This window comes from Temnothorax americanus, unplaced genomic scaffold (assembly GCF_048541705.1).
Source record: "Temnothorax americanus isolate GAGA-0224 unplaced genomic scaffold, ASM4854170v1 Scaffold2, whole genome shotgun sequence".
In the NCBI taxonomy this organism is placed as follows: domain Eukaryota; kingdom Metazoa; phylum Arthropoda; class Insecta; order Hymenoptera; family Formicidae; genus Temnothorax; species Temnothorax americanus.
The window spans coordinates 4,438,252-4,453,422 of record NW_027509338.1 but is presented as its reverse complement, the minus strand read 5'-3'; the positions used below and the strand labels follow the sequence as shown (position 1 = coordinate 4,453,422).

The window sequence follows — 15,171 nt, the reverse complement described above, 5'->3', positions numbered from 1 at the left end:
CGTGATTTACTCAAAAGTTTCTCGGAAGATGCGCGCAGCCACGATTCGCGCGGCCGCGTCGGGACTCGTCCGAAGAGACGTGCTTATGGCTCACTTACGACACCTTGATTCACCCCGTGATTCTTTCTCGTCCGATGGCTGCAGCGGAGGAGGAAATAATTTTCCTCAAACGAGTGAAATATTATAACTATAAGGCTTGTGATTAAACGATCTGCGATTTTGATGAATACACAACTTGATTTATTTAAGAATTAATTTAAAAACTTGTGAAATTGAACAAGATATAATAAGATGAGATAGTCAAATAATTAATCTAGAAACTTGCGAAATTGAACAAGATATATATATATATAATATGATAAAGTTAATTAAATAATACGATTATTCAAGATCCGACATTAGATTTAAGTAGGTCTAATGGATGTAGTACTGCGTTAAGTTGGAAAATTCTAAGCTTTGAATATGAAGCTTCTTGAGATGAAGGTCTTCAGGCTTGAGTAGGCCGACTTTTTCTTCGTCGATATTGCTAGGTTGCTCGCGTCGTCGTTCGCGTCGTCTTCTGGTTACGTTGACTTGTTGAATCGTTAAAGTATAAGCAGGCTATCGAGAGCTCGTCTCGAGTAGTCGATCATCCATCAGCAAGGCGCGCCTCTTGGCTGTTAAACTTTAGCTATTGGTCGCGGCAAATCAATCAAGAAAAGGGGAACCTCTTAAGAGCTACGAATGTCACGTGTGAAAAAACGCCCAAATCGAGTAAATCTTCTCTCTTGAGCTGTTACTTCCTTCTCGAGAGCGAGAGAATCGTGCGGAATTATACGTTCGATATCGTGACAACACCTGCTCGTCGTGTCGCATAAGCATGCGCGTGTGCGGTCTTTCAAATATTTAGTGCAGGCAGTGTGCGAGTAGATAAATTCTTCTTGATCTCTTTGTTGTCTGACCGCTTCCCTTTTTCGCTTCGTTTTCTCAATACTTTTGCAGGAATGTGTACGTGTTGCTTTTTTTTTTGTTTTACTGAATTGCAAGATGAGAATTTTTTTATCACGCGTTCCCCCCCCTCCTCACACCTCAGTAATACCCGCGCAGGGAGAATATCGACTGACGAGCCGGACTCTCCTCCAGGAGGGGAATGCCTGTTAACACAACATTAAAATCTATATTGCAATTTATTAATAAAAGTGATCGTAGTTGTCTATCAATAAATAGCTCGCGAGTTTCTCTTTTCGAATCTAATGAATTTTGGACTTCGTAGAATAGTTCAAAATAACAGCTTCTTACATTCGTTCTAATGCAGGTTTTGTTGGATAATCAATTCAGTTGAATCCGTTTAACGATATTTATTTGTGATGATGTCTATTTGAAGTCATTTAAATATCCTTAGCCAAATAAGACAATTGTTTAAATTGAATTCGGTGTTCTCAATTGACCTTAATAACGTTGAACCAAATTAGAAACTTTACTTCGCGAGTTTTATTGCCAACAACGTTGATCAGATTTATAACCTGGGAATTGCAAAATGAGGAAATAATGTTACGTTGTGTCTCTTTAGTAACATAAAAACTAATACATCTTTAATGCGATAGTATTCCTGAGAATATACGCATGTACATACATCGCAAATACTTCTTTTTAAAGATAATTTCCATGACATTCTTACTTAAAGATAATTTTATCAAAATTTATCAAAAGCGATGATTTTGAATTGCTCTTAACGTTATAAAATGTTTATTTAAAAATTTTGTCGCATATACACACACATATTTTTTATAATTATGACAGTGGAATTTTGTTAAGAATTGAATACGTTTTAAATACATGAATGTTGAATGCATTTTCTGTTCATCTCTCTAATATTTGTATCAGAAAAAAATATGTGTCTTGACATACACTATAGTCGCTACACACATTCAAAGCTCGTCTTTTGTCGTCTTTTTCTGATAGATAGATAGAAAGGAAAGTATTTTAGAGAGTAATGCAGCGTTGGAAAAAAAATAATTTAATTCACACACACACATATATCACTTTAGGTCTAATTTTATTAAAATTAATTTATTAAAATTACAGTATCCTTATATATTATGTCATGCTATTTAATAAAATTATGGTTTAGATTTATAAACTATAAGAAATTTGCACAATGACAAGAATAAATTAATTATATGTAAAAGTTATTATTACTATGACAATCACACGTAAAACGATTATTGAAATTCCGATTGAATGAGAGAAAAAGGAGAGAAGAAATATGATTCGATATGAGATATACGATATGAAGAGGATTATATTGTTGGGGGAGGGGGGAATCGGATATATAATCTGAAAATTATATGAAATTAATTTCTGAAAATAGTGTAAACTAAACAAAACGGGGAATCGAATCAAACATCTTTCGTGATATGAAAGGACTGATTAGGGCAATGTAAATAGCTAACACCATGCCTGAAAACGCAACTATTTTCTGCCGAAAACATGTCTTACGTGACGGATCTCAGAGCGCCATAACGGAATCTCCTCCGCCAGCATCCCCTAAGTTGCCCGACGCGCTTCTCTCTATCGAGACCAGCGCCCCGGGCGAGCCCTTGAACCTCATTTTAGCGTCGTCCCCGACGACGACTGTCCTCTGACAGAAGATCAGAGTCACACAGCTGATGACAAACAGAATACTCGGCAGCAATAGCGCGATCAAGAACTCTTTATAGGTCGTTTCTAGATCGAATCGTGACACGACGACGCCCGTGTTAGCCTCGGCGTAGTAACACGGGAATCTAGCACGCGCGTTATGATCGGACCCGTCCTTCCCGTACTCGTGAAGGAACTCTTTGCACTCGTCCCGTAGGGTGTTGACGCATCCCTCGAGGTTGATCAACAGTCGGCTCTCGTTGGCGATGATCAGGCTCTGCTCCGGCGGCGCGACCAGATTGTCGTTGTCCAACGGCTTCGTGGCGAATATATTCAGATAGGACAAGTACGTGAAATTCGTCAGATCGCTCAGCAGATCTTTCTCCAGCACGGAACCGTTGATGCAGTCCACCGCCTCCACGCCCAAGGTGGAGTTGAAGATCCCGTAGCAGGAGGCCATCATGACGTCTCCGCGATCCTCGTGCCAGATCTCGCGATTAGTCTCTACGTCTATAGCTCGTTCACACTGGCTCAGATACACCTTGTCCCCACTGAGGAGGATCATGTTCTTATTCCTGGTCGGGATGTCGACGCACCTGCGGTCGCAGTTGTAGGGCGTGCGTATGCGCTCGCAGGTGCCGCGGTTACAATTGAACAGGCCGTCGATGTCGATGCAGGTGATCTTGCCGCGACGACCGGAGCACTTGAGGGGCGGGTCCGTGTCGTGGAACATGCACTCGAAGGCGTCGGTGATGTTGATGCAGGTGCCCGCGGAGCAGTTGAACGTGCCGGTCAGATTGCGACACTCGTCCGCGATGCACTTGGACTTCTTCGCGTTCTCCTGATCGATACCGTAGCACGTCTTGTTCGTCGTGTTCGTGCAGTTCGCTAGGAGGATCGTGGACCCGTTTCGGCGTAGGTTCACGTGGATCTGCACGCAAGGCCCGGAGGTCTTGGACAGGCACCACTCGCCGCAGCTGCCCCAATCGCAATTGTCGGCGTTCACCGCCCGAATCGTCGTGCACATCGCGGGCACCTCGCTGATGCCCGATTGAAACGCCCGTCCGCTGGGCATGTAGATCGCGACCGTCAGGTATACCAGCGCGACCGAGGACAGTACCATCGTCATCTGGCAGATGCAGATCGTACCGCAGATGCGGCCATCCTGCGGCGGTATCACCAGATTCTCCACCGGAACTGGTTTCGGCATCCTGCCCCGATTGAGTTGATCGCTCACCAATCGATTGCCTACGTGCACTTGTTCATCTTACGCGCGACAAAAGCGTAACTGGTATGCGCGCGCTAGATAAACATTCGCTGTTTATATTCGTTTGAACGGATTGGAGAAGACTCGACGATGGATTTAACTAGCTGTCTAGAGTCTATAAGTCAGTCGTCGTAGATTCTTAATATTTCTCTTCAACGATCTTATCAACATTTGTAGAGAAGCGAAAGATCACTCTTGACTTCTCTAATCATCCTGATAAGATATGCCGAATAAAAATCTTCAAATCCTTCGTGCATATCATTATTATGATACGGGCTGTTACGTAAGCTGAAACTGCACTCTTGTCGATAAGTCCCACAATACTAGATATTTGGATGGGAAATGATATAATTATACTTTAACAGAGGCAGTTTTATTAATCAGAATGGAGCGTTTTAGCCACCAAAAATTAAACGGTTGATACCCTTTGCCTGGCACTAGCTTTCTACATCTTGCGGAATTGTAGCGTCGAGAGAACCGTTTCGTCGCAACATTCCGTAGTCACATCACAAACACAGCGCGGCGTTGGTTCAGCTTTCTACCTTGGTCTTTACGTTTCGCCGGATCGCCGAATTCATCGAATCCCGCACCACGCAGAAATGCGAGGGTGCGTTTGCATCATCGGCATTCCACGTCAGAGGTTTCCACGCGCGTGAGTCTCTCTCTCTCCTTTTTACCGCAGGACGAGTCCACCCGCGCGCATGTTCTGTTCCCGGTCCTCGTGTAATATACGCCGACGGGGGCACCCTCGTGCGAGGACGCGCATTGATCGCGGTGCCGCGCGGCTGCGCGTCGACGGACTGCAATGGTACCGTGAGCGTTACCGCAATTGACGTCACGGCTACGAAAACGTCTGAGGGAGGATGATGCGGGGTGATTTCCCAGAGATGGCGGGTTCCGACCGATCCGGACCAACTGGTCGCGATTTTTCGAAATTTCTTTTAAGAGTCGTCGAACGACGATGCGAGTTGGAGAACATTAGAAAATATGGAACTCTTGAGCGAGACATTCGATGTACTGTTCTTTCTCTTGATTTTCAGGGATTCAAGGTTTACGGTTTGTTTAAAAGTCCTTAAATTGGAATTCAATTACATCTTTTTTGAAAACTTTTGTTCCGAATTAAAGACTGAGCTGGTAAAGCACAGCACAGTGTCCAAAATCGGGATACAAGACGTCCCGTGTTCCTATTTTGGACATTGTCTTGTCCGGGAAAGAATAAATATATACGCGTAAATCGCTTTTCTAAGAAAACTTCATAGGTAACCCAGGTATGCGAGAAATCGTAATAAAATCATCGCTGAAAACAAAGTAGGTTGAAGCGAAGCGTCGAAGTACGAAACTGGAATAATTCCCATCAGCTGATGCATTCCTCTAATGTGGATTCTATGTATATGCGTTGCGGATGATGGCCTATGCAAAGAGTTTCTAAGAGATCTAGGTGTAACGGCGAAACTAGGTCGACAACCATTCGTTTCACATGCCATTAAAATGACGGCAATACCTAGCGCGGTGTAACTTTGTTTCTTTATCTTCCGTGTTTCTCCAATTGTAATCTACGTGACTATTATTTATATTGGTGTTTTACGTCTTGTAGATCGATGCTGAAAACAATTTCCGGCGACCGTTCGAAAGGGAGTCTTGGGGTATATCGGTCGTAAACTTTTACGTGTTTTCTTTAATATCGTATAGTATACATTTTCTCTCCAAGAAGCACATAAAATATTTTATCTCCGCAAGTGTAAGGGTACAATATGTAATTTTTCCTTTCTGACTTTTTTACAACGTTGACATTGCAGATGTTTTATAAGCAAGACTCTCGGCGGGTGATCGCAAGAGACATTTTTGTGACACAGAATTGTTTCCGAAAATCAGTTCTTTTTTCACTTCATTACGCAAAATAAATCTACCGCGATACTGTGACACACTTCCGTTAACGACCTTCGCAACATGTGACAATTTAACCGGAATGGATGGAGAACAAGAGAAGAGAGGCGAGGGTAACAAAACGAGGCTTATGGTGTTCGCAGTGTAAATTTATCGAGCGCCAGGCTCAGACGGTATGGCGCCCCCGTTTTATGCGGTTTTCCACAAATGTATAATACACGCACGTCGGACTCGTCGCCTAACGCTCGCACGGAATCACGCAACTCGAATTGTGTCAACAACAATTTTTCGTATCGATCGGCACGGGAAAACACGGACGATTTCTGCGATAATTGCCTCATATGTCTTTGCATTCTTCATAAAGCAAAACTGGATCTGTAAGATAATTCTTACATCTCTATATAAAGATAATTCTTACGTCTCTATATAAAGAAGAATAGAGGCAGGCGAGAATTTTCTTCGGAGATTAAAGCTAATAATTTCCAAGTAAAGGAATGTTGAATTGGTATTTATAAAATATAATATCTCCGTTACATAATCTCCTTTTATAGGAAATTCACAAGTTTACAGACAGATAATTCTTCAGATATGTAACATCGGGGAAAATGCGCATCAATGTTATGCAGTGTAATTGCGCGGTTCGATCGAATCTTAAATGAGGTCGACTGCGATAGAGTTTGTCGCGTTTCTGCGGCTCACCTGAGAATCGATCACCTGCTTTTAAATTATTCAGCGCAAAAAGACTTTTCGCGACGCGAACATATTTCCGTATGTATGCCCGTATATGTAGTCTCAATCTACCGCGGTGCAGGACCAGCATAAAGCGTCATCTCTATCACTCGGTAATATTCCACCTACCGATGTTACAGAACATGTTTTACATCTAGTTACGCGAAAGCTACGGATACTTATCTTATAATACCCCCCCCCCCCCGGCTAATGCCGTGATATATGACTTATCGTGCGTTTTATAACGCAATGAGAAATAAAGTATTGATAAGAGAATAATTTAGTGCAAAAGCGTTACGATAAAATTATTTTGCACCGAAGATAATATTAAAAATTGATTTATGTGTTAATTAAAGTCTTTTTCTTTCTTCTAAATTAATTTTATGAGATCTACAGATGTAAATATTGTAAATATATCGAGGAGAAAGAAAGATTTCTATTCGATTTTTCGTTCAACCAAACAGGCGAACGCGTGTTGTAGCCAAGAATGAACGATCGATCGCGCTACGATTGGTTAAACCCTAGATTTACCGCACTCGGGTGATTCCATTCCTTTATAATTTACAACACTTTCTTACGACGTAAAAGAAAGAAAAGAAAATTCCGACTGATGAAAAAGAAAAGATTCCGTTGGTTTGTTGCAGCAGAGAGACGCAATTAACAACAAACACGCGAAGCGGATTAAAGGAGGCTCTTACCTCGATCATAAAACGACAGATCTTTGTGAAATTAAATTATGTTGTAAAGTGAACCACAACGAACCGATGCCCAAAACTTTAGCATAGGTTGACGATAAAAATTTTAAAAATATCAGTATTGAAATTTGCATTTTTAACACAGGGCGTATGGTAAACACTAAAATTTTTACCGGAAGTGATGTATTTTCTTGGCAAGTTGGCGAGCCAGGTAAACAAAAAACTAAGGAATTGTAGTTAAAATAATAATCTTTCTAATGATAAGAAGAAAACTTGGTGTTGACGATGAGTTATAAAAGATATTGTAGTTTTAATATGACGTACGACAGGTTAGGCGAATGATCTTCCGAGTGTCAAAATCGCGCCAAGTTTCTAACCTCACTTGCACATGTCTTTTCTCTGCGCTGTATGGTAGCGGCATAATTATTCTCTCGCGCATCGACAACCTTTATTTTCGAGAATTTTCCTATCATTTTCCCTCTCAGCATTCTCACGTTATATCTTTCTTTTAGCTCCATCTCTTTATCGCATCAATCGCTACAACGCTACACGGCTACACCTCACTTAGCTGCAGACTGCTGCAGACGACGTTGTAACACGCGCATGTTATTATTCTGCTCTTTAGCACTGACGTAGTCAACTGACTTATTGTATAAATTTTAATATTTACACTAATAGAATATATATATATAACTTACTCTTACACTATGTAAAAATCATTATTTATTTTTTTATTTAATTTTCCGATAATTTTATAACCAATTATTAATGATAATTTTTCGGTTGCTACATTGATTAGAGAAGCCGGGTAAGAGCCTCCGACGGCTTACCCCGCGACTGCAATTTTTATTCGACGCTGGCACTGTTTTAATCTCGCGCGGGAAGATACATTTAATTTAGAGAAACATTTATGGGGAAAACTTATCAGCTTCTTCCCAACGCGTTGCGTCATTTCTTCATTGACGCGTGACTTATATCCACTGAAGGTATACACGTCATTGAAATTACCCCCTTGCTGCATCTCAAACTATTCTCATTGAAATTATAATGACTCACAAATTCACTCGGTGATTCACTAACCGATCGCCACCAACGGAATCGTTCTTCGCGGATATATAAAACGAGCGAGAGGACTCGTTGGTTTCCTGCTCCCCCTCATTGATCAGCCGGCGATAGCGTCGCGGATTCGCGCGCGTCACGCGGCCGATCGAAAACGACGAAGAACACGCATTGAAAAAAGTTGCGGCATTAGTTTCGCCGAGAGACAATCACCTGTCGAGCACCTGTCACGCGTTGTTTACGCGGTCCTCCCGCCGGAGCGCGGATTCGCACCACCTGCTCTCGCCGAAAGGGGATGCTAAACGCGCTTCGGAGTCCGCGCGCGCTCCTCGCGCGGGGGTGAGAACGGTCGGAGAACGCCCGTGGAACTGCACGGGGGGTTGCGTCCGGATCGTCAATCTGTTACTTACGCAACGGCGCGGCGGGACGACTCGCCCGATCCGGCGTAAACCGCAGAAAATCCGCTCTTTCCCCGCAGTCCGGTCTCGGCCGAGGGAAACAAATATGGCGGTACGACGGCCGTACACCGGAGCTGCAACTGCTCCACCTCGCAGTTGCCGTATTGTACCACAAAATCAATACCCCGCGTTGCGCTACCGAGACACCATCGTTTTGTCATCGCGAGGCAAAGCCGCGCGGCGGCACGCACGTCCACGGTCTCTCCGTGCCATGCCGGTGCGATGGGCGAGCCGCCCACGTACGCGTCGATTACGGGAGTAAAAGGATTGACCTGAATGAGAATTCGATATACCCTCGCCCGTTGGTCTCGCTGATAACGGGCCAGTCCGCGCCCCCAAACACCGAAAACCGAAATCCCTCGTTCGTCCGCCCGCGTGCGTTCCCGTATATTGTCTCGACGTCGCTTATTCTCATCCTTTCGATCAACAACGGCGATTCCTCCGCGAAAGAATAAACGACGACCTGCGCTTTGACGTCACACGAAGAGAGTGGCCTGGGAAATAAAAAGTCGGAGGAGGTCGATTGATTCTTGTTCCTTAGGCGCGCTTTTATGGGCTCACATCGCTCGCTCGCCGATCCAATTGGGCGCGATTCGCGGGAACTGGTTACGCGCAGGAATCCTGGGAATGTCCTAATTACTGTTCCAATCCTGGTTCGTCGGCTGCTCTCTTCGATTGCCTCGGCATTCTCTCTCGAGAGTTGGTCACTGGGAACGTGTTCCGGGACAGAAACCGACCACACGAAAATGGCACGTGGGCTAAGCACGTGCGGTTAATTTCGAGCGCGTCGTTAATTTAGTCGGTATTGGAAAGGGTGTTAAGATTGCACCGTTCAGATACGGCTCGTCCGAGAGAGATATATATATTTGCATCCATGCACTCGTGCGCGCGTATTCATGCGGCCATAAATAGAAACGGCGTCCGATATCTCCAATAATCCATCCCTCCGGCTCTTCCGTATTTCGAGCTCTCTATACCTACAAAAATGTAGCGCCGAGAAGCTCATACATTAATGCAGACGAATATATTCGTCTCTTTACTTGAGAAATTTTCAAATTTATGCCTTCAGTTTGCGACAATATTCAACTGGAGGAGCGTCATAAAACCACTGATAAAATATGGCTATTTTCATAACTGACAATGAGTACTGGAAATAAAGTCTTTCAAAATGAAATTTATGTGGGAAAAGAATTATATCAATTGCTCTTGCCAATTAATCATGTGGGAATTAACAAGATTCACGAGATTTATCGTCTGTTATAATATTGTTGCGATATGGGATTACCGTGAAATCCCTCGCTGTATCAGATCGCGTATTATTGTCGGGTATCCAACGTGATTTGTCTTTGAACAAACTGAATTTCATAATAATAAAATTATGATTGTAATCGTTGGACTCGGATTTAGTGATTTAAAAAGAATAAATTGTAAATGTATGTACAACAATATATACGTGCATAAGATTTTTTAATCTCTTATATTGTTCTTATATACTATAATTTTATTAAGTTATTCAGAAGTTCTTTAATCAATAATTTTATGATCGTGACCTTGGCTATTCTATCTCGACGTTTAATATGTATACTTTCATTGGCATGGAGGTTTTTTTCAGTTTGTCTCTGCCAAAACAAAAAGTTGTACTGGTACCGATTCGTACGAATCTGACAATTGAACGAATCAGCCTGGGACTATCCCCGGTTACATCGTTAAGGTAGGCGTCTCGCTACGTGCTAGTCATGTGATTGTTTGTAGGTTTTTACGTTCAGAAATATATTTCAGGCAATTTTTGCTAAGGAAAAAATAATTTTATGAATTATGGTGTAAAATTTCATACGTGACAAAGTATGTTACTTTTTCCAAATTATGTGATTTTTCTCATTTGACTCCGTTTTGATCAGCTGATCATGCGAGTCATCGAGATAGGTTACAAGTGAGAAAAATACTTTTCGATTGAATTTTGACAATTACTGAGAAAGGGTTTCAAAACGCATGAAGGGGTGTCAATCACTATTCAATTCGGCTAAGAAAGACGAGCCCCATAACCTGCAACTATAGTGATTAGCCAGTGGCGTTGCCAAGCCTTCCCAACCTCACCTCGACCAAAAAATGTCTGCTCGATTACCGCATTTTCAGTAAAATAAACTAAAAAATTAGCAGCAAAATCTCCGGTAAACTATATATTTTATGGTTGCATCTGATTCTTCGAAATCTAATGTATAAAAAGCAATGTTTTTTCTCACTTCATCTAATCGAAAAATGCGAAAATATGTGATTGAAACCGTGATAGAGCCTTCTTTTTCTGGTCGTTTGTATGAAGTAATGCAAAATTTGTGATTTTTGAGATCGATTTTCTAGAGTAAATAGTCGGTAAGGAGCCACAGAAAAAATCGACTGCAAAGCTGATCATATAATTTGATATAAAATCCGAAATCGAAAACTTTATCTAGTACATGCCCTGACGAGACGACTACCTTAAGGTCAATCTGTCTCACTGTGTCAGTGTGGCACCTAGCGCCATGTCGCCGATAAAGAGGGATGGTATATAATAGCGATTCTACTATTGTCTGCACGATGATTCACGTGAACATTTTCATTCACAGAAAACGCTGCATGTTGTTAGGAACAATTAAGAATTTTATATTTTCACGTTGCAACGCGTTCGTGAAAACAACGCTCTTTTTTCCAATTAGTTTTTTTATGACTTCTACACTCATTTAAAAATTGTCATTTTTCAATTATATCAAATTATAAGATGTCTCTAATCATTAATACATGAAGATAAAATATATATTTTAATCAGAAAATTTGTCAAAAGTTTGGCCTAGTAAATTTCTTGTAATAAATATGTAATAAAAATTTTCTTGGAACTTTTATTTAAAAAAGAAAGAAAGAATGTTTCTCTCTTGCTCTATATATAACTTAGAAATTCACATTAATTTTAAAAAGTTTACCCTATTAATCCTTAACAATAAATATAAGATCAATCAAAATAAATTAGTGAAATGATAGATATTTCGTAATGTGTTATAACGAAATATCACTATGAGCAGTTTTTAGCTTTAGATATTGCCTTCAAGTCGAGAGCACTTTGCACTCAAGTATAGTCAGTCCTCCAACTTAATAAAGATGGTCGACGATATTCTCGATTGTACAAGAATAGAAAAGACTAACAATATAAAGGATTTATAAAAGAATCTCCGAATCTATCTAAATAGCATTCAAAATTTGTAAAATAGATAATTGTCCAAACAATTTCATATTTAAATATCGAAGATTGTGAAACCTTGATTTTCGGATAACAAGTTTAATCGAAAGTATTAAGATAGATATTGATTTTTAGCAATTTATTTTATAGAACAGTCACATCTCTCTTTCTTCGTGCCGCCACCTCGCTTTTCTTTCATTGATCGAAAGCAAAATTCAATTTCTCTAACTAAATTTAAACGTGATTGGACTCGATAATCGCGAAATGCAAACCGTGTTCCACATTTCGCAACCACTGCGACGCGAAGTATCGCGAAAAGCGTATCAATAAACTGCGTTCGCCGTGTTAATGGAAGCCGCTGCGAGTCGGTCGACATCCTTCTTATAGAAGCAGTTACACAATTTTAGTGACTGACGGAAGGTGCATTACGCGGTAACAGATGCTTTCTTCGTCGTCAGACGGAAATTAATATTGATACCCGTTCGACCGATCGTCTGGAGAATTGTTCGTTACGTCATTCGCGATAATAATAACTCTCCAAATCATCTTGGAAAATAGCACTTAGGGGATGGTAACGTATTTATTAATGAATAGGTACTTGAAATAAGTTTGTGTCATTGAAACCATCAGCAATAGATTGAAAGCACCCAATATTATATTATCTATATCTCTCTCGAAATTTCTACATTTTGTAGATGAAGCGAACTTCATCGGGCTTAATTTCGTTTCGGTGACTTCGTCACGCTGTTCCAAACTCCAACTAGACCGGGAGCGCTTATTGGTTTTCCTTCTTAAATCGCAAGGATATCTGGCAGTTGGTTGTCAGATAGAAGGAAAGTATATCTGGCATATAAAGAAAGATTTCTTTGTCCTTTATCTTCTTCAATTCTGAGACTTTTCTGATGAGATATAAATTTGTTTTTTACTAAAAATAAATGCAGATATCATTTTATAAACAATTCTGGACATTGATTTTGAAAAGAAGCACCTATCGCTGCTCTAATCGATATGCCTTGAATGTCAAGTTAAATTTTACATGGATAATCGAATGCTCAGCTAAATAGTCGCAGCTGTTCTCTAATCTAAAGTCGTTACATCGAACAGTTTGCGTTTCAAAGTAAGAATCTCCATTCCGAGCATCTCGCTTGGTATTCCCTTAAGACGAGATTTCAAGTAAACGCGACTATAAATATGGACTTAAGAATTCAAGATTAAAGCACACACTGGTCTTAACGCTGAAATAGCGGTAATAAAATCTCCGTTATTCCCTCCTACATATATACAAAGCGAGGTTCATGACTCCATCGCGTTCAACTCCGATTTAATTGCAACTCGTTAGGATAAGGACGAACTATTTGAGTCAATATATTTTAAAGAAAAAATCGGATAAAAAATTTTCAAAACAGAGAGGAGCTTTTCAATTTTTAAAATAGAGAGGGCTTTTTGGCTTGAAAATTTTTATCCGATTTTATCTTTAACTGGCTCGAATAGCTCGAATCTCCTTACCCTATTCTTATTTCTCAACCGATCCTTCGAAATTCTCGGATCGATGGTGGAACTACTTCTTAAGAGTGGTATATTGCATCGAATAAATAATAAGAAACAATATAAAAAATATAGCAAAAAATAGACACTAGTAATATTAGAGATAAAAATTGTTAAGATAATTCTAACATTGTAGAATAGAGTTGTGTCGTGCGCAAAATAAAAAAAATGCAATTTTCTTACATTATTTTATTAAAAGATTTAATTTAAAAAAAACGGGGATATAATTTTCAAAGTTTCATTATGTTAAATGTTTTAAATTGAATATACATTTCTATTCATATAAATACAAATTATATAGTTTATCGTATGTTTGAAATTTACATATTTCTCTAAAAAAAGATCCAAATCACATTAAGATATCTCATACTTTCACGTTTCTGCCCTTCTCCTATGATTAAAGAATATTTAAAAAATCTTAAAAGAAAAAAGGTAAATTGTATTGGGAGAAAGAAAGAAAAACAGGTCTGAAGCGAAGGGGAAAGAAAGCTTCGATATCTCGTATTCGTGCGAAGCTCGTGAGACAGTTGTAGCGATATAAATTGCTAAGCAGCATGCCATCCAGCAAGACAGCAACGGCAATAAATTGTACGCCGGAGTAATCGCGAAAGAAAGCGCGAGGGGCGCCTTCTTCGAAGAAGAGGGAACGCAAGGTGATAGGGGCTTACGGGGGCCGCCCCGAACGACGGTGATCGCGCCGTCGTCGTCCTCGTCCTCGTCGTCGTAGTCGTCGTCGACGGTGGTGGCTGCGGTCGATGCTACGAGGTACCGTCGTTGGCGCTGGTATCGCTTGAAAATAAGCTCGCCCGAAAGCTCCACCGACCGCAGTAGCCCGGCATCCGTCGGCGCCGCGGCCAGGATAAAAGCTTCGCGCACACGCGGACTTGGCTCTGCCGTAGGAGACTTCGCCTCTCACCCTGTCCCTCTTTCATCCCTTCTTCTTAGAACCCTTCTTCTCTTTCGCGCTTTCCCCCGATTTATAATCATCCTTCGGCAGCGGGTCAGGGCGTCGTGGTGATTCGCGTGTCGCGGGGGAGACAAATGTGCACGGTGGGCAGCAGTGTGACATAGTGCGCGGAAGTAGGGGACGAAGAGATCGGCAGGAGGGCAGAGGAGCGAGGAACGCGGGAAGAGGAGTATAGCAGAAGGTGGATGATGATGATGAGGGGGCACAGGAAGAGGGCGCCGAGCCCTGATGCATTCGCATTTTCTACATAGGGGGTACCGTTACGTCCGACTCCGAAGGGAACTGGTCGAGTTTTCTTTGCGTGACTCGCTCCGATTGAGAGATTCTCGGGGTTTGAATCGCTTGAGATCCAGCTTCGCCTGAGATAACGTCTTGAAACAAAACGCCGAAAATATTGCAAATTATCGCAAAGATCCCGTAAAGAAGAGCTTAAATGTTCGCGAGTAAACATTCGAAGACTATTAAGTAGGATAACATATTGCCTCTACGTATAGGTAAATTTGCGCCACGATAAACAGGAGCTTTTAGAATCACGTTTACCTCTAAGAAATTAATTCGTAAGCCTTGTACTTTCATGAATATCCACGAAAAAGCTTTTTATTGACTATTTTCTTAGATGCTAAGTGGTTCTAAAATTATCGCTTAACGCGGTGCAAAGTTATTCCTTTCTTTCTCTTTTATTTTATGAAAAGAAAATAAATAGTAGCCGTGCGAATAAAGTCATTTCTTCATTTTGATGTAAA

The 15,171-nt window shown here is 41.1% G+C and overlaps 2 protein-coding genes across 6 annotated transcripts in view; one reads left to right on the top strand and one right to left on the bottom strand.

The window, feature by feature from the left end:
* The window catches only part of LOC143897191 (cilia- and flagella-associated protein 298), a 56,354-nt gene that overhangs the window by 26,683 nt on the left and 14,500 nt on the right, over window positions 1-15,171 (top strand). Inside the window, exon 1 of one of the 4 annotated variants that reach the window (XM_077405624.1) lies at window positions 14,273-14,682. The exons of 2 other annotated variants lie outside the window; for them this stretch is intronic. The gene's annotated coding sequence lies outside the window, so the exon portion shown is untranslated. Of the gene's footprint in view, window positions 1-14,272; window positions 14,688-15,171 lie in introns of those variants that run through there. One more of the 4 variants, XM_077405625.1, reaches the window with a different exon arrangement.
* Teh3 (tipE homolog 3 phospholipid transfer protein) lies at window positions 136-5,053 on the bottom strand. 2 transcript variants are annotated; one of them, XR_013256781.1, is made up of 2 exons: window positions 1,279-5,053; window positions 136-1,133 (listed from the first exon to the last, which is right to left on the bottom strand). XR_013256781.1 is itself a non-coding variant. In XM_077404965.1 (2 exons), the coding sequence occupies exon 1, from the start codon at window positions 3,827-3,829 to the stop codon at window positions 2,489-2,491; it is 1,341 nt and encodes a 446-aa protein (XP_077261091.1). In that variant the 5' UTR covers window positions 3,830-5,053; the 3' UTR covers window positions 136-1,133; window positions 2,479-2,488. The 2 variants fall into 2 exon arrangements, 1 of the variants encoding a protein (XP_077261091.1); XM_077404965.1 differs by having other exon boundaries at window positions 2,479-5,053.